Source organism: Cyprinus carpio, chromosome B21 (assembly GCF_018340385.1).
Source record: "Cyprinus carpio isolate SPL01 chromosome B21, ASM1834038v1, whole genome shotgun sequence".
Classification (NCBI taxonomy): domain Eukaryota; kingdom Metazoa; phylum Chordata; class Actinopteri; order Cypriniformes; family Cyprinidae; genus Cyprinus; species Cyprinus carpio.
In genome coordinates this window covers 3,677,984-3,701,427 of record NC_056617.1, presented here as the reverse complement: position 1 = coordinate 3,701,427, position 23,444 = coordinate 3,677,984, and the positions used below count along the sequence as shown (strand labels likewise).

Here is a 23,444-nt window from a genome sequence, read left to right as displayed (position 1 = left end):
TAATCCATAATATTGCTTTCTTCAATGAAAACGTCATCTGGTCTGAATTAGGAGAGAAATGTGCACGGATCAGGCACTGTTTACAAGCAAAAATGCATCAAGTTAACTGATGGACTGGAGTGGTGTGGATTATTGTGATGTTTTTATCATCTGTTTGGACTCTCATTCTGACGGCACCCATTCACTGCAGAGGATCCATTGCTGAGCAAGTGATGCAATGCTACATTTCTCTAAATCTGATTAAGAAACAAACTCATCTACATCTTGGATGAGGTGAGGACATTTTCATGAAATGTTCATTTTTGTGTGGGCTATGGCTTTAAGAGTTCCTCTGTGTCGCTCAGGCTTGTTCTTTATCAGCTCTCCACAGCTGCTCCTTGACCTCCGGCGGCAGGGTGTTGAAGAGGTCCTCTTCTACGATCAGCCCGGAGCGCTTGAGAAGGCGACATTCGGAGAGCTCCACTGGTAATCCCTCCAGCCGGTTCCCGCGGAGCTCCAGCTGCATGAGGCCGGTTAACTCTCCGAAACGTGACGGCAGCACCGTAAGGCAGTTATTTCCCAGATTCAGCGTCCGCAGCTTCTTACACTGGAACAACTCAGGTGGCAGCGCCTCGATCTGAAACGGAGAAAAACATGGTTCACACACAAGCGCTGCGATATGATTCTCTTTCATCAGTGTGTAAAATGTAATCTAATGACAGAAAATAAAAAAACAATGTTTGTGAAAAAACATTAGTTTTCCTCAATGAAAGGTTATTACACAATATTTTTTTCAGTTTTAACAAGAAAATATGTAGTTTATAAAAGTAGTAAAATGTAGTGTGTAAAATGTTATCTGTGTACAGAAAATAAGATAAGCACTTTATTGTGCATAACTTTTATGAAAATGTAGTTAAAATTAAAATATTTTATAAAAACTGCAGTTGCAACTTAAAGTGTGGTTTGTTGCATTTATTTGTAGCAGTGCTTTTTTTATTTTTATTCTTTTTTTAAATGTCTATATACAGTTTATTTTTTTATTTTAGATTTTGTTATTTTTAAGTTATTTATGTTTAGCTGAAATAGGTTAATTAATAGTTAATAGTTAATTTTTCTAATCGATATTTTTTTGTTTTTTTGTTTATTGTATTTGAAATAAGGAAAATGTGTTATGGTTTTAGCTTTAGTTTTAGTTAACTATAATAACCCTGGTTTATATCAGTATCAATGTGACTATAACAAAAATAATAACAACAACAATTAATTAACTATTAGTAGTAACTAAAAATATTAACTTACCTAAATAAAAAATATAAAACATATTTAATTAAATGTCAGTCTTTGTTGTTTGATAAATCATACTTAGTCATACTGCAATTTTGGTTTTATTTCAGTAGCTAATAAACTATTTTCAGTTATTTTTGTTAATGGAGAAAATAATGAAAAATAAGTGTTCCTCTGATTTCAAGTCAATAAGTCATTTGATCTGTGTGTTTTGTGCAGTATGTAACGGTAATGTACAGTCAGCGATCGGGTGATCAGGTGTCTCGCTCAGGGTTTATTCTGCGATAATGACAAACTTATTGATACGAGAAACCCAAAACCAGCAGAGCCACGCAGGCAATAGCTTGTCTGTCAAAACGGTCAGTTATTCCGTTTAACTGCCATTATGCGACAATATTTGACCGCAGAATGCCACGACTGACCATTCAGGATCAAGTATTTCAGAGAGTCGTGTAATATGATCTGTTCATTATAAATGACGTACCCCATTTAAAGCCACTCGCGCGGCAGGGTGGAGACCCAGGAAACATTATACACAGGAAAACCAATTATCTCCAGAGTAAGCGGCTAATTTTGGCCCACACAGACACACACACACACACACACACTCTCTCTCTCTCTAAAAAAAGCAAACATGTGCATCTAGTTACCGTCTGCTAATGAAAGAACTGGGAAGGTTGTGTGTGTGTGTGTGTAAGTGCACACACTCCTCAACAGGAGGTCCCATGAAGCCGCTATTTTCAGAAACATGCCACACACGCTCTCCAACCCGCCCATTACTAAAAACAAGCACAAGTGCTCGTCAAACTCAACACATGAGACACACAGGTAGTGTGTGCTGCATCATAATGTTCCTGGACTTTATTTCTGTATGTTCCCTGTTGACTCGCATCCAAAGAATCCAGATTGAACTAAACAATGGCGCCGTTTAATGCCGCTTACACCCCAGAGACAGCTCTGATGGGCGTCTGACGGATAGATATGTGCAAGACGTGATTCGAGGGTGTGGAGAGACCGGAGCTGCTGAGAAATCAGGCTTTAATGTAGCAAACAGGATTTCCGAAAGTACAACTGGAGCCGGCTTTCTGATACATTGTCACTGGCACTGTGAGTTTGCAGAGGATTCCCATCCTCAAACAACACAGATACGCTATTTTATATTATAAATCTCAAAAATATTTGCTATGATTGTCGTAATTGTAATTTATTTAGCGTTAACTGGCATTACATGGCTGTGTTACAATAATATTAGAAAGGATGCATAACCTGCAACAGTAAGCAAAAACTATGACTAAATGGCTGTTTTGCTTATGAGTGACGTTAATCAATATGTCTGCGCAGCTGAAGTAACACCAGCGAAAAAGTTAATTTAGATTAATTTAGATTAGTGAGCATTTTCTTTTTTGGTATAATATGCACTTATGAACCATTCACAATAAGATCATGAACATACTGCAGTATTAAAGAACTTGTATGGACTTTAAAGCATCAGGAAAAAATACATTTGTATTATTATAATACATATATAGTTTTTATATATATATATATATATATATATATATATATATATATATATATATATATATATATATATATATATATATATATATTAATTATAAAATTAGTTTATTACTTAAATTGTAATGTTAAATTTAACTAAATTAATAATTTAAATTATATATATATATATATATATATATATATATACACACACACACACACACACACACTGTATATATACATACATACACATACAGTATGTTATATTTATTTTATAGATATATATAAAATAAATATTAAATATAAATTACATGTATTCAAATTAAATTATATTTAAAAAATACTATAATACTTTAAATATAAATGTATATATACATACACTATATATGAAATATTTTATACACACAAAATAAATATTAAATATAAATTACACACACACGTGCATGTGTTTTCGTTTTCAAATATTGTGTGCATTATAATTTATACAAATTCTAAAATATTGTGTGTGTGCTGGAGTATAGCACTTATTTGTTTATTCATTTTTTTTGTAACCTTATAAGTTTCTTAATTGTCACTTTTGAGCAATTTAATGCGTATTTGCTGAATAAAACTATTAATTTATTAATATTATTAAACCTTACAGACTCCACTTTTGAATGGTTCCTACTTTTCAATTCAATTTGTTTATAAGGAATAACCCCTGGAAATGTACCATATACATCATCTATCTGTACACATATAGTACATCTGCAGATTTACAGGGAACGATCAACTGAAACTCAGGCAGCAGTGTCACAGGAAGGGGATCTCACAGGAAGGTGAGGTGACGTGTACGTGCAAGTCTGCACATTTATGCTCAACTCACTCTGTTGGCTGTCACTGCAAAGTACTGCAGGTTCTGCAGGAACCCGATGTCCGTAGGGATGCTGGTCAGGTTGTTGTGGCTGAGGTCCAGGTAACGCAGCGTCCTGCAGAAGAAGAGCTGGGCAGGAATCTTCTCGATCTTGTTCCTGTTCAGGTAGAGGCGCTCCAGGTTGGTGAGGGTGCCGATCTGGATGGGGATGTAGGCGATCTGGTTGTACCAGAGCTTGAGGCACACCAGTCTGTGAAGATGCTGGAAGCTGATGATCTCCTCGATGGTCTTCAAGTTGTTGTCTTTCAGATCGATCTCCTGCAGACAGAAGTTGATGTGCATGTCAGAATAAGGGAACAGAGCTTGTTTGAGCATGAAAATACCTGTGATGAGATGCCAAGCATTAAGAAATGTACAGCATTAATACAACGCAGCAAGTTTAAGACGCTCAATAATCTGGTTTTACATGCATTGCAATTTAGGGGTGTAACGGTACACGTATTCGGGTCTTTCGGTTCGGTGTGCATGTGTACCGAACAAATCATTCCATTTTTTAAAGAAATTTAGACAATAGTCTCGAGACATGTTTTTAAGAAGTTGAAATTAAATGAATTTTACATGGCTTTCTAAACATGCTGCTCTCTTCTTCTAGACGCGAGTGCAACGCTGATAGATGTCCCTCTAAAAAAATGTGATAAATATGCATTCTGTGTGAACGGTTTGGTTTCAGTTTTGACGTAAACGTCATCATCTCCACACTGATGCTCTCGTTTTCCCACAATATATATTTAACCAAAAATACATTGTATTTTCCAAAATAAAAAAATTATAAATAATCACAAAAAAAAACATCATATTAACAAAATAACATGTTCAATGAAGATATTTTGTAAATTTCCTACCATAAATATATCAAAACTTAATTTTTGATTAGTAATATGCATAGCTAAGAATTAATTTGGACAAATTTAAAGGGTATTTTCTCAATATTTAGATTTTTTTTGCACCGTCAGATTCCAGATTTTCAAATAGTTGTATCTCGGCCAAATTTTGTCCGATCCCAATAATAATTGAAAAATTTACACTTAAGACTGGTTTTGTGGTCCAGGGTCACATATTGAATGAACAACGTAGCAGCGCGGCATCTAGTGGGTTCAACTGGATAGGCTAAAAAAAGCATTAAAATGCAATGACATTTTGAATTCGAATGTTGATTTTTTTTTTTTTTAATTCGACCGAATATCTGAAATTCGAATTTGTTTTGACAGCCTTATTACATACCCCTATTGTAAATTATTGCCTGTTTTAAAATAACAGCACAAAAAGTCCCAAATACGACCTCATTTTATGATGCCCGGTTCAAAAATTCAAACTAAACTTTCCATAATGTATGGAAAATCCATTATGGCACAAGCATAGGTATTCTGCAGAGTTTCTGTGCTGCTAGATAAAGGATGACTGATGACCTGTAGATTGTGCAGACTGAATATGGAGTGTGGGATCCGCTCGAGATCACAGCGCAGCAGCTCCAGCTCCGTCAGGTTCACCATCTTCTTCAGACTGTTCAGAACCATCAGTTTGGTCCCTTCGTTATTGATGGAGAGCTTCTGTAAGTGAACGCCAACGTCCGTCACCACCTGCAGGGGGAAGAAGATGTGCTGGGATCATTATTTGGTCCTAAAGGAGTTACAAAACACAATTCTGTGTGAATATATTCAGCTATTAGATTAAAAACAGCACCAGAGGTAAGAACATTAGGATGATTAATAGAATTTCCCAACGGTCTCGTATCGCCACTTTTTTATGTAGTAAATTACATATAAATACATTTTTGTAACATTTTGTTCTGAATATTTACAAAAATACCTACAAGCAGCATAACACACCTACATACCTACATAACTACCTAGCATAACACAATGCATAAATACAAACGCTATTTTTACTATTGGTAAATATCGCAGATTATCTCTGAAGGAAAGAACAATTTATTATATGTAATATAAATAATATACATTAATATATATACTGTTTTTATTATAAACATTATATTATATAATATTATATTACGTTTAATTATATAAATTCATCAAATTATATACATATTTTAAGTTATATCATTATATAAATTTTATCTTGTGTACAATATCTTGTCACAAATATTATAAAAAATACTGTATATATAATAATATATCAATACTATGATTAAATGCTCATTTTGATATTTAATTTATAGAAATATTTTAAGCTATATAATTATATAAATTATTTTTTTGCATACAATATTTTATTATAAAAATTACAAAAATGCTGTATATATTATATCAATTAAACTGTTAATAATATTTTGGTTACACTTTATTTTAAGGTTTCATTGTTACAGTGTAATTATACATTTAAGTACGGAGTAATATTAATTAACTTCATGTTCTTACAACATTTTTTTTAGTTTCTCTTATATATATATATATATATATATATATATATATATATATATATATATATATATATATATATATATAAAATGTATTTTCTATTACATACATAATATTATAAATATTTTTTAAACAAAAGATAAAATGATTGTTTTATAAAAAAAAATTATACAATTTCATAAAATTTTAATACAATACAATATTGTTGATATATTTATATTAATAATATATTTCTACATTATTTAAATTACAAACCAATTAACTTATACATAAATTATTTATATATTTAAAAAAAATATATATATATTATTGGTATAAGATTTCAACAAAATATTTTTCTTTGTCTTCATAATAATGTGCACTGATAAACCAAGCACAAGATTAGGAACATGTAATAAGAATGCAAATAATTTTGACATCACTGATGAGTTTGTGAGAGTAGCCTCGTCTCACCTGAGGCAGTTTAGTGAGGTTGCTCTTCAGCCGCAGGACCTTGAGCCTCTTGAGCTCCCGCAGGCCGTCGATGACGATGAATCGGTTGTTATCCGCGCTGAGGTTTCCGGTCAGATGAAGCTCGCTGAGGTTCTTGAGGCTGTAGATCCACAGTGGGATCTCTTTAATGTCTGTGAACTTTATGTGTAGTGATTTGAGGTTCTCGCGGAGGAAGGCCAGAGCAGGAGCCTCGATTTTAGCCGGTGTGTGGTAAAGCCACATCTCCCTCAGGTTACACAGCTGTGCGATTATGGGCGGGATCGTAACATCAGGGATCAGCTCCAATTTCAGCACCTGCAGGAAACACCGAGAATACATTTACCTGCAGTTAAAGCAACCAGTGCTGTGCTATGTTTTTTAGACCAATAGCACAGAGGATATTATTCCAGAAACTTCATTATTCCAACATTTTCACAATTACATTTGGTGACATCAATGGCACAGAAATTACACACTTTGCCTTTAAGAATTAAAAACCTGAAAAAAAAAAAAAAAAAGCAAACAGGAAGGGAAACCGCTCCAACTTCCTCCTAAGCAGCTGTGAAAAGTAAAATGTGATCTCACAGAGTCATCTTACTGCACGCGAGCGGTTACTTAAGGGGAAGCTCAACTGGACTCATGCTTTGGGGAAGAAACTGAACTATGACTTTTTTTTTTTTTTGGCCAAATTATAAAGCCCTTTTAATAAATAATTGAAAATAATAATAATAATAATAATAATATTTTTAATTAATTATTTAAATAAATAATTCGTAGGGCTGCATAATTTAGTCGATCATTTTGTGAATTCCTCAATATGACTATAAAACCATAATTTAAATCAAATAATTAAAAATGTTTACAAAATTAGTAGTAGTATTATAATTATTTCAAAATATTTAATTTGTTTAATTGTTTTAGGGCTGTATAATTTGACCAAACGTTTGGTGGTTATATCAATATGACTATAAAATAATATTAATAATTTTTATCATTTAAATAAACGTATTAAAACAATAATAATAATATATTATTATTATTATTACTAAATACAAATATTAAACAAAATAAATATTATTAAGGTTTTAAATTATGGTAAATTAGTTAAATTACAATACTATTATTTATAGTCTTTATTTCTTCGTTTCACAATGTTAAACCATCAAGCTTTTATTTTGGTGGAAAGCTGCAGAGTTATGAGTTTCTTTCTTCTGTGAAACAGAAAACAGCTTCGGTTCCCATCGTCTTACATTGCATTTTTGTGTCAAAGGGATGTTCCGGAACCTAAACAGATTTCCAACATTCTTCAGAATATCTTCTTTTGGATTCATCAGGAGATACAAAACAATATACAAAACATTATAACCCAACATATAACTGCACAAATTTATTTTTGAATAACATTTTGATTAACTGTGCAGCCCTGCTCACGTGGAAGTTTAGCAGAGACCAGGCTACTGTAAGCAGGTCTTGAACAGGCCTATAAGCACGACCTGAAACGTCTGACTTGTAAATATGCATATTTTTCTTATAAAAACGCATCGATTGGCTACAGGAGGCCTTTATTCAGCCCCCGGCATGTTTTATTATGGATGGATGCACTTTATTTCACTACTTTCGGACTATTGAAGAAAAACACCCCTTTACTCCCATTCTAACACTTGGAAGAGCCAGGATCATTTTTAATACAACTTCGATTGGATTCGTCTGAAAGACGAGCGAGCTAATTTTCATTTTTAGGTGAACTAACCCTTTAAATATGCATTTGGTAGGAGTTTTACGAAAGTGACCCTGGACCACAAAACCAGTCATAAGGGTCAATTTTTGGAAATTGAGATTTATACATTAACCACTGATATATGGTTTGTTAGGAGGACAAAATTTGGCTGAGATACAACTATTTGAAAATCTGGAATCTGAGGGTGCAAAAAATCAAAATACAGAGAAAATAACCTTTAAAGTTGTCAAAATGAAGTCTTTAGCAATGCATATTACTAATCAAAAATTAAGTTTTGATACATTTACAGTAGGAAATTTACAAAATATCTTCATGGAACATGATATTTACTTAATATCCTAATGATTTTTGGCATAAAACAAAATTGGATAATTTTGACCCACACAATGTATTTTTGGCTACTGCTACAAATGCTCCTGGGTCACACATACAAAGCTGACGCACACACCTCCAGCTCGACCAGGTCAAACACTGTGTCCGGGATGCCGCTCAGCATGAAGAGGTGCAGCTCCAGCTTCTCCTGCGAGTTTTTGGTTATCCTCTGTCTGAGTTTCTCCAGAGTCCATTCGTTATTCAGGTTCAGCTGTCGCAGTTTGTTCTCGCTGACCTCCGACAGGAAGACGGCGAAGCGCTTGGAGTACAGCGGGTCGTACTGATCGATCATGTGCAGCATGAAGGCGAAGTCGTTCTTGACGTCGGGGATGTCGCTGTAGCTGCTCTCCTCGCGGATGGACTCGAAGGAGTAGCGCTTTAGCGAGCGGCTGATGATCCAGTACAGCGTGTACATGCAGATGAGGCCGTACACCACCACCAGGCTGATGTAGAAGCAGGCCAGGATCTTGAAGAGCGTGGCCAGAGGATGGGCGCAGTGGTACGTGCGATAACCGGTCAGCCGCTCGATGTCCACGGTGCACGGCACGCTAAACTTGATTTGGTGGACGTAGTACATGGTGTAGCAGATGATGATGAGGAACTGGAAGACTTTGATGATGATTTGGCGGATGTAAAGACGGTGAACGATGTCGCCCTCCTCCACGTGGATACGGAACTTCTTCACCTGAGAAGAGAGAAGGATGAGACGAGACGATATATATTCAGAATATTTGGGCTCCGTTCCAAATCCTAGTGGACTACTGTACCTCCTTGTCCACTACCTACATAGACAGCATCCTTCAAAGGCATCCTAACTGAAATGTTAACGCAAATAAAATGAAATTATATACATATTTTTTAATATCTATCAATAACTATGTTTTATTTAGTAGTATATGAAATAATTATACTTTTAAGATGATAAATATATACATAATAATATATAAAATTATTTTTAATAATAACAAATATTTTTCAGCTTTGGATTAAATAACTATATTTTATTTAATAGTATATGAAGTGAGCAAAAATTTATAAACCTTTATTAAATATATGAATATATGAATTTATATTTAATAATATTTTCAAAAAATATTTTGGCATTGGACAAAACTATATTTTATTTTTTAATATATTAAGTAAGCATTAATGTATAAATATATTTATTTAATATAAAGTAATATATAAATATGTATTTATTAGATAATATATTATTTATTATTGTATTAAGTAAATGTGTTTGTGTTATTGATACTTTTCAGTATAGGCTAAATAATATACTAATAAACAAAATATAGTAAATATAAATTATAAATATATTTATTAAATATATGAATTTATAAATATTTATGTTAATAATATTTATCGATAATTTCCTGCATTGGCTGAAATATGAAGTAAGTATAAACATACAAATTATAAATATATTTATTAAATATAAATATTTATGTAATAATATTTTTCAATAATTTTCAGCATTGGCTGTTATAACTATATTTTATATATTATATGAATTATGTATAAGTATAAATTAGTATATGAATTAGTATAAATTCTAAATATATTTATTAAATGTATATTAATATATAATTATCTATGTGATAATATTTATCTATACTTTTTAAGCACTGGCTGAAATAACCAATTAATTTATTAGCATATGAAGTAAATATATACGTAAATTTTAAATATATTTATTAAATTTTTGTAATAATATTATTTATCAAAATTTCAGAATTGGTTGAAATAGGTAGGCCTATATTTTATTTATTAGAATATGAAGTATTAATGTACAAATGATAAATACATTCATATTTAAGCATGCTGCCTATGAATTTAGCCAAAAGAAGGCATTTTGGAGGAATACATTTTAAAAAGTGCACCTACGATGCCTTGAAATGCTCACTACAGAGGCAGCTCACTAGGATTTGGAACGCAGCGCTGTTCACTAGACATCTCGCTTGTGACTTGAGAGCAACTCTTAAATAAATCATACGCACACACCTTCTCAAACAGTGCTTTGGCCTGCTCTCCTTCCTTCTTATCCAGGACGCCCGTCTCCGAGCGGTCCACGATGCCCTGCTCGATGCGGGACTTGGTCCTCTGCAGCATGGGAACGCTTGCCTCCACATCCTGGTCGCTGATGCTGGAGGCTTTCTTATCCATCGAGCCGTTCATCTTCCCCGCCGGCTTGGGGTCGCTCTCCTCCACCACCGTCTCAGAAAGCGCCCGCGTCGTCCACGGCGAGTCGAAACACTTCAGCAGGATCGACACGAAATGCTCCAGCTTCGAACTGGTCCGCGGAAACTTAAACCAGAAGTTACTACAAGCTAGAAAGATCAGCGTGTGCAGCAGCACCAGATACGGGAAGTACTTTGCGAACCAGTGCAGCTTGTTCTCGTAACACACGGCGTCCACGTAGTTGTACTGGTGTCTGTCGAGGTCGTACTGGATGCCCTTGGGCTCGGCGTTGAGCGGCACGCTGACGTTGAGTTGTTCGCAGGTCTGGTTGACGACCCATTTGCATGGCAGGCATATCATTTTGTCCTGCGTGACCTGCAGCGTGCCACCGAACACCGCGATCATCAGCATGACGATGGAGATGTAGTCTGTGAACACGTCCCACCATGGTTTCAGAATCCGATACGCCGGCTGTGTATCAGCAAAGTATCGCAACTCAGTGATGGGAATCATGACAGTTTACCTGAGAAACAGAGAGAACCGAGAAATGACAAATTGAACGTGACAGGCCAATAATCAATCCATCAATCAATCAAATGTCCACGTCATTTCCACTTAAATAAATACATTTTAAAAAATTTATTAAATTTAAAAAATATTTAGCATAAGGTAACTTCTAAGCCTTTCATATCATTCTCAACCTTTTGCAAATAGTAATTTCCACCTAAAAATAAAAAAATATGAATAAATAAATAAATAAATAATGTTTTGCTTAGGTACGGTCATCTATGCCTTTCAAATAATTCAACATTCTGCAAAATAAACAAACAAAATAAACAAAAAATCTAAATAAAATAAAAAATAACCAAAATAAAATAATGTTAAAATATTTTAAATGAAGTTATGATTCTAAACATTTTGCAAAAGGTCTATCTAAAAATAAAATTAAATAAAATTAAATACAAAAATACATATTTCGTTTGAAGTAATGATTCTCAATCTTTTGCAAAAGGTCATTTCTACCCAAAAAATAAAATAAAGTTAAATAAATCAATAAAAAAATGCTTTGCATTAGTTCATTTTTAAGTGTTTGTATGATTCTCAACCCTTTGCTTAAGGTAATTTCTAAAATAAAATAAAATAAATAAATAGAAATACTTTTGATATTCATATCCTTCTCAATCTTTTGCAAAAGGTAATTTTTGCACTAAAAAATTCAATAAATAAAACAGATAAATAAATAAAAATAATAATAATAAATTGTGTATATATAAAAACTAATTGCTACCTAAAAATGAATGAATAAATTAATGAATTAATTTTATTTCATACTAGCCTTTCATTTCATTCTCATCTTTTTGCAAAAAGTTATTTTTTGCAAACAAGGCAATTTCTAAGCCTTTTCTTCACCTTGTTCTAGTGATAATTTCTACCTGTAAATACAATACAATAAATAATAAAATCTAAATATTTTGCATATAGACAATAAAACCATTTTTGCATCGTGAGTGTGCCATTATTTTCACAACTATCAAGCAGATTCATAACACAACTCCTTTAAAGACAAACATTTTTCCCCTTGCAATAACATTCACTGTTAAATTGTTCACGGAAAGAAGTTAAAAAAAAAAACCTTCTGAAATCTTTTAACGGAGTGAGAAAACACGTTTTCTAATGACCTTTAACCGTGTTCTGTCTGCTGTCATTTTCACTTCACACACAGAGTTTCCCTTAATTGAGTCTCCTGTCTTTCTCTTACATCAGATCATGACACAGGAAGCAGCTGAAATGAGTCAGCAAAAAACACCCACATCTGCGCGTTTTCACAAGAACACTAACAAAAGACAACAAAAAAATCTCACAAAAAAAAAAAAAACCACACACACACGTCCCACAAAATCAAAGCTGTGCCTAATTTTAGCAGGCATTTTCAAGGTGCGTATGATGCATGTACACACACACAGTTATGTGGTTAAATTCAGCAGAGCGCTTGACTTTATAAAGGCCGTTTATGACTAGTGGGGACTGATGTTTAGGAGGCACAACATCATTAGGGTTGCTAGATAGGAGCTGAGAATTACAAACAGCTGCTGTGTCTGCTATTAGCCAAACACAGAGTACGACCCAAATCAGAGCTTGCTGAAAACAGGATGTAATGAAACACGGTTTCTGAAGTGTGCATCTGAACATTATTCCTTAAAAAGCAGAACAAGATTTAAAAAGAATGTATGAAATGATTAAAAAGAAAATAAGTTGAATAAGCGTCTGCCATATCTGTAAATGCACATGCATTGTCATCCAATATTGCCCAATTCCTTCCTGTTTTCAAAAGTTTGCTTGGTAAGATTGTTTTTCTGTTTGTTTGTTTTTAAAAGATGTCTCCTCTGCAAGGCTGCATTTATTTGATCAAAAATACACTAAAAACTGTGAAATATTATTACAATTTAAAATGACTGTTTTCACAGTCAATATATTATAAACTGTAATTTATTCCTGTGATCGAAGCTGAATTTTCAGCATCATTACTCCAGTCTTCAGTGTCACATGATCCTTCAGAAATCATTCTAATATACTGATTTGCTGCTCAAGAAACATTTCTGATTATTATCAATGTTGAAAACAGTTGCTGCTTGTCTTGTTTGTGGAAAAGGAGGTACATTATTTGTTAAGGATTCTTTGATGGATAGAATGACATTTATTTGAAACAGATTTTCTTGTAACCTTATAAATGTCTTTACTGTCACTTTTGATCAAGAATCCTCCTCGCTGAATAAAGGTATTCATTTCTTTCAAATAAAACTCTTACTGACTCCAAACTTTTGAATTGTAGTGTATGAACCTAAAAATATTTGTATATTATATTTACTATTCAGTACTATTTATTATTTAGTAACAAATAACTCATAAAGAACCAGCAATGATGGTAATTTGAGCATCATTTTTACATACAGTATGCTGCAAAATGGGGTTTTATTTTGATAACACCAGTGAAATACACAATTTTAGTGCATACGCAGATCCATGACTATATGACTATTCAACCTTTCTTGTGATGTGCATTAACAGAATGAAAGCTAAAAAATGAATGATGTCCTCTGAAAAAGCCTTGTGTGAGGAACAGACCAAAATGTAAGCTGTAACTTCAAATATTCCTTTAAATAATGGCAATTCTATACAAAAGGGTTAGAACAGCAGACACAAGCATTGGCACGGGAAAAGAAGAAAAAGCTGATGAGTTTATTAGCTGGGAAAGGGCTAATAGAACACAAGTGAAGAGATGAAGAAAGAAAGAGCGATATAATGAGGCATCCAGACAGATAATTCATCATTTCCTACCCTCATCATTCCAGCATTTAGACGACCACAGACACCAAACATACGTCAGTGCAGACCGTGACTCACTATAGATCGAGAACCGCTCCGGCTAACATCTATACTTATAGTCGGAAAGGCTGGGAATATTCTGTTTGGGATTCAGGAGCTGGAGTGAAAATGCAGAAAAGGCCCCTGCAATTGTTTATTGAGAGACCTTATAAAAATTCCACGTTGAGCTGAAATGACTCCAAGTTAGAGCACCTCCGTTTCAAAACATCCTCAACTGGAGTATACAGCATGGTCAAAGATCAGAGGCTTTAAAATATGATACTGTTTTGCTTATTTAGGTAAACATGTTAAGATAAAGCCATCTGGCTGTATTAACTGAAATGTATATATATATATATATAAAGATTATATGTATGATATATATACACACACACACACACACACACACACACCCATACCCATTTGTATCCGAAGCAGCCCTCTGCCTATGTGGGGCCCCTTTAAGAAGTTATGAGCCAATTAAAATCTGGTTAGAGGTGTACTGTTATTATACTAAAAGAGCAAAAACCTCTTGTAAACTCTAGTCATGTCTAGAGAATAAAAATATCAGAGACACTTGAGGGTGAATGCATTTGACTTGGCCTTGTAAGAGTTATTTTAGTGCTATTTATATAATAGTATTATTTATATTTTGAATTAATCTTTATATTTTAAGTTTCCATTTAAGTTTAGAAATGTTGTTAATTTTTTTTTTCATTTTTGTTACAATGGAACTTTTAAGTTAACAAGTCTCCATGTTAATTTCAGTTTAAGTGTAGCAATTTTGTAATTTTTATTATTAAATATTACTGTTTTGAGGATACGTTTGTAGGTTAAAACAATTTTCAATTTAATTTGAGTTTAAATTAAGTATTTTGTTAATATTCATTTATTTATTTTTAATTGTTTTGCTTATTTTTTTTTCATTTTAATTTACATTTAATTTTAGATGTATTAGCTTTTGTTGCATGCTTTTAAATTAATTTTAAATTTAAATGTAAATATTTTTGTTTAGCTTTTTGTTTTAGTCCTTCAACCTAAACTTCAGCTAGTTGTCAGCTATTTTCAAATTTTTACTTTATGTTTTTCATCAAATTGAAAAAAGACTGGTGGTGAAACATTTTTACAGTGCTGTTTACCTTACTTCAGCTTTATTTCTATTAACGACAACAGTTTTTAATAGTTTTAGTTAACAATAACAACACTTGCAACCACATAGCAACCAAATATGAACATGCCAAAACCCCTCAGAAAACATCACAAACCCTATAGAAAATATCCACAACACCCTATTTACATGAACACCTCCTTATCTCCCAAACACACATTCTCTGTGCAGAATATTCACACACTATTCACACAAAGATAAAACATACTTCACAACTGACCATTCACACTAAAATTCAGACAATCCATATATGAATAAATAACCCACAATCACCACACAGCTGCTACAACTCCTTTTGAAAAAGAAAGGCAAACATAACGTGCACTGAAGGATAGAGTTCAATGCAAATGGGACAAAAACCTTCAGTGGGAATGCAAACACACCTGAAATACAGGAAATAAATCACACCACAAAAAAACAAAATTAAAAGAAAATCAAAAACCAAAAATACAAGTTCACTTCAACTCAACCTATTCTTTTTGCAAATAAAAAAACCATATTATCTTGAGTTCTCATCTTGTTTCCATATAATGAAGATAAAAGCTGTCAAGCTCAGAAAATGGCAATAATCTACATTTATGCACAATATTTAATCCACTTATATCCACCGTTGCTCAAATCTCATTCATGACTGAGCGTGTTAATTAGGTGCCTCAAGCCATGTTATGTTTAAGACATGTTAAACACAAGAGCATCTTAGATCAGTAAAGATAAAGGTTGGTAAATGATGACAGAATTTGTTTTACGACTGAACTATTCCTTAAAAAAAACAAAAGTGCACTGAGATGTCTGAACGTGTCCCATGAGTCCACGGGTCTCAGCTGAGAGTCTGTTAACAGTTAACAAACACCAACCTTCGTACACCGAGACACACAAACTGCCTCCTTCACAAAACTAGAAGTACTTTAATAAACTTCAAGTATTTTAAAAGCATCATCTAAACAGATTATTTCCTCATATCCTTCAGAAAGTAAACACAAGACACCGTGTGTGTGTGTGTGTGTTGAGGATCAGTTTCTTTCCTTTAGGAGTGTTTGGAGACGTGTTGTTTTAACACAAGGCCCGAGAGAGTGTTAGTCTCCATTCGGCTCCTCACACTGTCTGCTGATCCAGTCTAGACCAGTGCTGGCCGTCCATGAGACGTCTGTTCCATCACAATAACTTTTAGCAACACTACACACACACACACACACACACACACACACCCCATTTACCGTGTGCTTGCTTGAGATAAAAGCCTCTTTCTTTGAATGTGATTACACTTGACATTTCCCCCAGCATTCTGGATTCCACACTAAACAACCCATTCCTCATCACAGTAATGAAGATAATACTTCAATCTGCAAAAATAACTTAGTTCTGTCTCTCATAATGTACATAAAGTTATAAATACTTTCATAACGTAAGCAGTGTGACTTCTCTCATAACCTCCAGAAAGCAACGTCATCTCACCGAAAAAAGCCCATCAGCAGGAAAGCTGGAACAAGCTGAGAGGGAAACTGTATTCTCGGTGTATGTTCCTATTTCTCTGAAGCTGAACATTATGTCATAAAACAGACAGATTTATGTGTATTAGAGTCTGTCCTCCCTTTAGATGCCAACAAATACAGGACAGGACAGGATATGAGACTTCAACATGAGAATATGGCAGAATATCCCCTATAGTGGAACTGCTAAATAACATTCTGTAATGGACGTCATGATCACTACATGGAAGAAAAACATTTCTTAATAGAACATCTTAATCACTTTATGGAAAAGAACCTAATGAAACATCTTGACATGGCAAAAATAATTTTATAATGGAACCTCTTGATTACTATATAGCAAAAATCCTTCTATAAGGGAACATCTTGATCCCTATAACAAAGAACCTTCTATAATGGAACATCTTGATGACTATATAGCATAGACCCTTCAATAAGGGAACATTTTGATCACTATATAGTAAAGAACCTTCTATAAAGGAACATTTTGATCACTATATAGTAAAGAACCTTCTATAAGGGAACATCTTGATCACTATATAGTAAAGAACCTTCTATAAAGGAACATTTTGATCACTATATAGTAAAGAACCTTCTATAAGGGAACATTTTGATCACTATATAGTAAAGAACCTTCTATAAAGGAACATCATGATCACTATATAGTAAAGAACCTTCTATCAGGCAACATTTTGATCACTATATAGTAAAGAAGCTTCTATAAGGGAACATCTTGATCACTATATAGTAAAGAAGCTTCTATAAGGGAACATCTTGATCACTATATAGTAAAGAACCTTCTATAATGGAACTTCTTGATCACTATATAGTAAAGAAGCTTCTATAAGGGAACATCTTGATCACTATATAGTAAAGAACCTTCTATAAAGGAACATTTTGATCACTATATAGTAAAGAACCTTCTATAAGGGAACATTTTGATCACTATATAGTAAAGAACCTTCTATAAAGGAACATCATGATCACTATATAGTAAAGAACCTTCTATCAGGCAACATTTTGATCACTATATAGTAAAGAACCTTCTATAATGGAACTTCTTGATCACTATATAGTAAAGAAGCTTCTATAAGGGAACATCTTGATCACTATATGGCAAAGCACCTTCTATATTGGAACATATTGATCACTATATGGCATAGACCCTTCTATAAGGGAACATCTTGATCACTATACAGCAAAGAACCTTCTATAATGGAACATATTGATCACTATATAGTGAAGAACCTTCTATAAGGGAACATTTTGATCACTATATAGTAAAGAAGCTTCTAAAAGGGAACATTTTGATCACTATATAGTAAAGAAGCTTCTATAAGGGAACATCTTGATCACTATATGGCAAAGCACCTTCTATATTGGAACATATTGATCACTATATAGTAAAGAACCTTCTATAATGGAACTTCTTGATCACTATATAGTAAAGAAGCTTCTATAAGGGAACATCTTGATCACTATATGGCAAAGCACCTTCTATATTGGAACATATTGATCACTATATGGCATAGACCCTTCTATAAGGGAACATCTTGATCACTATATGGCAAAGCACCTTCTATAAGGGAACATTTTGATCACTATATAGTAAAGAAGCTTCTATAAGGGAACATCCTGATCACTATATGACAAAGCACCTTCTATATTGGAACACTGATCACTATATGGCATAGACCCTTCTATAAGGGAACATCTTGATCACTATATGGCAAAGCACCTTCTATATTGGAACATATTGATCACTATATGGCATAGACCCTTCTATAATGGAACATCTTGATCACTATATGGCTAAGAACCTTCTATAATAGAACATCATGATCAATACAACAAAGAACATCAATACTTAGAGCTCTTCTCATTCTGAAAATAAGAAGATCATTATTGACATCATCTCATGATCTGTATCTGACCTGTTTTACCCTACTGGCATGGTTTTAAGCCTGTGAGTGAACACACATGAAATTAACTCTTCTTCCATACAACATTTTGTCCCAAGTCCCGTGAACTCCAGGTGCATCTCGAAAACACACACAAAGGGTCTGTTGTTAAACTCAGTCTCTGTTTAGCTTCCCCAAGGGCATGCTGTCCCCATCTGCTGCTGACGGCTGGTATGGACGCAACCCAAACACACACACGATCCTGCATCATCCCCAAAACCATCACACTCTGTCCCGTCAGCAAAAGAGCTGAACAACACTGAGATACAGAGAGAGAAATTAGGTTTTAATGTGTCAAATTGTCTTCGCAGGCAATCCTATGGCTCCTCTACGGAAACGCTTTTATAATGACACTGAAATAAACGCTGGCTATTTCTCACTACTATCCTAAAGTATACCGATGGAGTTAAACCACTCAAAGCAATTAGACATGTGCATTTAAGAATTAACCACACTTTCAGCAGAGCAAAGTGAAATTAAAAAGCTGTCTTTCAAAAACGTTTCCAATTAGCAGAGAATAATTTGCACTTATCTACTAAGCAAAAGATGCATTTAGAGTAATGGGAAAAAACATTACACTGAAACATTTCTACTGAGAAATGGAACAAACCAATTCACTGATCCGAATGAAACAATGATTCATCCACGAATCAGTCATCCCTACTTTTCCCATGAACATGCCAAGGACAACTAGGGCAGATATCAAAATTTTTTTAGTAAACAATGACTTAAACTATACCACTTCTTACAAAAAGCACTGCAAATGTAGTTTATTACATTATACAGGCTTTTTTCAATTATTTCAAAATGTCAGATTTTTACATTTTAAAATATCTTAGATCTATGACACTCGTTTTAGTGAATTTCATATATTATTTGATATATATAATATCAATTCTATATATTTTTATTTTGTTATACAATTAATATATTTTTATTTTATATAATTAATATATTTTATATTAATAGTATATAGCAGTATTATATTTATCTTTTTTTATAATATATTTATCTTTATAAATATCTTTTTGTTAGTCTTTGATACTGACCTTATGTAACATTACAAAGATTTTTATATAATTTGACATAATAAAAATGTATACATTATTCATATTTAATAAAATATCTATATTTATTATAATTTGTTTTACATATATTTTATATAAAATGTGTATAGGCAGAGCAACTGAGATCTCAAAAACTGGATCAATCCAATGTGTGAATGAATCATTTTGAGAACCGGTATAAACTGATTCACTAAAAAGATCTGACTCAAAAGAATGATTCATTCACAAATAAGCTCCAGCTTAAATTATGGCCTGTTTCTCACAAAAAGTTATTATATGACTTTAGAAGACTTGGAATATACAGTGCACAAGAACTACTTTTACTGATTTCTTCCAAGCATAGAGACATGACCGTGTACAGTTTGTGCATTGGTTCTGTTGTTCTGATGTATTTAGTGAGTTAATGTGGTCAGAGGTGTGTGGCGTCCCGCAGTCACACAGGCTTTGGGTTTTACACACCACACTGCAGCCAGTCAATCACGGGTGTGTCCTGCTCAGATCAAGCATGCTTCCTGGAACACATGCTCCTGCTCCAGCTGAACAAAGACAACTTCACACACGTGGAGAAAAAGCACCAGGCCCGCACTTGTTCAAAACACACATCCCTCTCGCCTCAGGGTCAAACTTTAACCCTCATCAAGAGCAAATACCTTATTCTAGGACAAAACACACTAAATTACAATGAAAGCAAATGAAGGAAAAAGCACCGTAAAGGAATCGGTCTTATTTTTTTTTAAATCACATGACAGCTTTGGGTGAAAAACAGATCCATATTAATGTAAAGTGTTCAGTTGCATAATGAATGTAAACCCTTCACCCTTCTGAGGTTTAAACCTACAACCAACAGGTTAATAGCAAAGATTTTTAACCACTAAGCCACAACACGCCCAAGAGGGAGTGTCTCAAAATCACTTCAATTCTACATTAAGTAGAGAAAAACAAAATTTCTGAACCGGCTTATATCAGTGTCAGGCTGTAATGTAGGTTTTTTTTTTTTAGTATTATGCTCATTCTCATGCAAGGAACCTCTCATCCTAAAATTTTAAATGCAGTTATATATTCCTATGTATAAACACCCAATTTATACTATTAGAAATATGTGCGAAAAGTGTTTGGAAAGTATTTAATTTCCTTTACATTCCTTTATTGCATTTGTTTTGTCCTACACGTTATAGTACTGTTCTGTAATTTTATTTTTAATCATTTATACTTTTGTTTTAGTCACTTTGAATTTGTTTTAGTTCCATTTATTACTTTTTTTTATTATTATTATTATTTACTTGTACACTGTTTTACTCTGAACTTTTACCCCCTAGTGCTCCCTTGTGGGGCCCTATAATAAAAAATACATGAGATGTTACAATAATCAGATTCAGGACTACAACACAAACACAACCACAGGTAACACAAACATAAGAACATGACATAATAATTCATTAATTCACAGACTAACTTAAGTTCACACAAACAAACATACACGCACACAGTGCTAGGCCTGCAGTATACTGGGGTTGCCGTGGGTGGAAATTAAAGCTTGTCTCTTTGGTCTCTTAAAAGCGTCTTGTGATGTCGAACACACCCTGAACACACTCAAACCCTGAGAAACACACACACATCCGGCGCAACTCACCAGCCTCGTTACTGAGTGGATCTCTGGCTCCTGTGGCGCATAACTGATACATGTCTTTTCCTCTGATCCACGGTCCACAGCGGCAGCCTCACACTCCCGCAGCCCGAGGAAAGAGTTGAGGAACGCGGATAAACCACGCCCAGGAACTGGCGTCAGCCGGACCGCGCCGAACGCGTGTGCTTCGAATCTACTACGGCGAAGGCTCAGCTCATTAACATTAATGACGTAACTTTACGTTGGAGCGGTAGACGCACCTAATTGGCTGATAGAGACTCTATGGGCCCTAGCTCAATTCAATTCAAATTTATTTGTATAGCGCTTTTTACGATACAAATCATTGCAAAGCGACTTTACAGAAAATTAAGTTTCTACAATATTTAGTAGTAGCTTATCAGTGGTGACTGTCAGTTTATGTGCATACGGCAGAACTGTTCGGAAAAATCAATAAAAGACTTAAACAAACAGACGATTAACACTATTAACAGCAATTATGCAGTCATACTTATAGCAAAATGTGGTAGTTCTGTATGTTGTCTCTGGGTTGGCATCATCTGAGGTCCTCTGAGGGGTTGGCATCATCTCTTCTCAGGTGTTCTGGATCCAGACTGGAGCTTCTGTAAATCCTAGAGAAACAGAAAAACAAATAGAGACATAATTAGTGTAGCTGCTGTTCCAGCCAAGTTAAATTAATTAGTTTAACCCAAGCTAAAGAGTAATAATGCGCATTTGATCAGATATAACTGCAGTCCAAGATTATGAGATGCATTATTTGAATGCTTGGCCAAAGAGGTGTGTTTTTAATCTAGATTTAAACAGAGAGAGTGTGTCTGAACCCTGAATGTTATCAGGAAGTCTGTTCCAGAGTTTGGGAGCCAAATGCGAAAAAGCTCTACCTCCTTTAGTGGACTTTGCTATCCTAGGTACTATCAAAAGTCCAGCGTTTTGTGACCTTAGGGAGCGTGATGGGTTGTAGCGTGGTAGAAGACAAGTTAGGTACGCAGGAGCTAAAACATTAAGGGCCTTGTTAGTAAGTAATAATATTTTGTAACTGATATGGAACTTAATAGGTAGCCAGTGCAGAAACTGTAGTATTGGGGTAATATGATCATATTCTCTTGACCTGGTAAGGACTCAAGTCACTGCATTTTGGACTACCTGTAGCTTGTTTATTGAAAATGCAGGACAACCACCTAGAAGTGCATTACAATAGTCCAGTCTAGAGGTCATGAATGCATGAACTAGCTTTTCTGCATCAGAAACAGGTAACATGTTTCGCAGCTTGGCAATGTTTCTAAGATGGAAGAATGCTGTTTTTGTAACATGGGAAATATGATTTTCAAAAGACAAGTTACTGTCTAATATAACACCCAGATTTTTGACAGTAGAGGAAGTAACAGTACATCCGTCTAGTTGCAAATAGTTTTGTTATCGATCTATGAGTATGTCGTGATCTATGGTGTTGAACGCAGCACTAAGATCAAGTAAAACTAGCAATGAGATGCAGCCTTGGTCTGACGCAAGAAGGAAGTCATTTGTAATTTTAACAAGTGCAGTTTCTGTGCTATGATGGGGCCTGAAACCCGACTGAAATTCTTCATAGAGATCATTTTTTTGCAGGTAGGAGCACAATTGAGCAGACACAACTTTTTCTAAAATTTTAGGCATAAATAGAAGATTTGAAATGGGTCTGTAAGTATAATGGCTTGTATGATGGCTTAATATTTTCAATTTAATGGAGCTTTATTTGCATGGCAATAGAATAAAGTGTCGTCAAAAATAAAAATAAAAAAACACTGAGTATAACTTGCCTTATACACAGAGGCATTGTCAAGTTAGAATAGAAAAGGGTCCTGTCCAAACTATTGCTATAAAATTAGAAGCACACAATTCCCTAGAATATCATTATATGCTTAAACATTAAGATTTGTACTCATGGTAATTACTAAAGTTGTCAA

The 23,444-nt window shown here is 34.0% G+C and overlaps 1 protein-coding gene across 1 annotated transcript; it reads right to left on the bottom strand.

The window, feature by feature from the left end:
* Positions 1-231: 231 nt before the first annotated feature.
* Positions 232-21,665, bottom strand: lrrc8aa (leucine rich repeat containing 8 VRAC subunit Aa). Its single transcript, XM_042748538.1, has 7 exons — positions 21,490-21,665; positions 10,637-11,336; positions 8,709-9,317; positions 6,505-6,837; positions 5,083-5,253; positions 3,629-3,934; positions 232-616 (listed from the first exon to the last, which is right to left on the bottom strand). Exons 2-7 carry the CDS (start codon positions 11,324-11,326, stop codon positions 341-343), a joined length of 2,385 nt encoding a protein of 794 aa, XP_042604472.1. The 5' UTR covers positions 11,327-11,336; positions 21,490-21,665; the 3' UTR covers positions 232-340.
* Positions 21,666-23,444: the final 1,779 nt, after the last annotated feature.

Coding starts and splice junctions, on each gene's coding strand:
- lrrc8aa (XM_042748538.1), bottom strand. CDS start 11,326: ATGATTCCCATCACTGAGTTGCGATACTTTGCTGATACACAGCCGGCG. Junction 6,838..8,708: donor TTGACCTGGTCGAGCTGGAG/GTGTGTGCGTCA, acceptor TGTTTCCTGCAG/GTGCTGAAATTGGAGCTGAT. Junction 3,935..5,082: donor TCAGTCTGCACAATCTACAG/GTCATCAGTCAT, acceptor TTCTGTCTGCAG/GAGATCGATCTGAAAGACAA.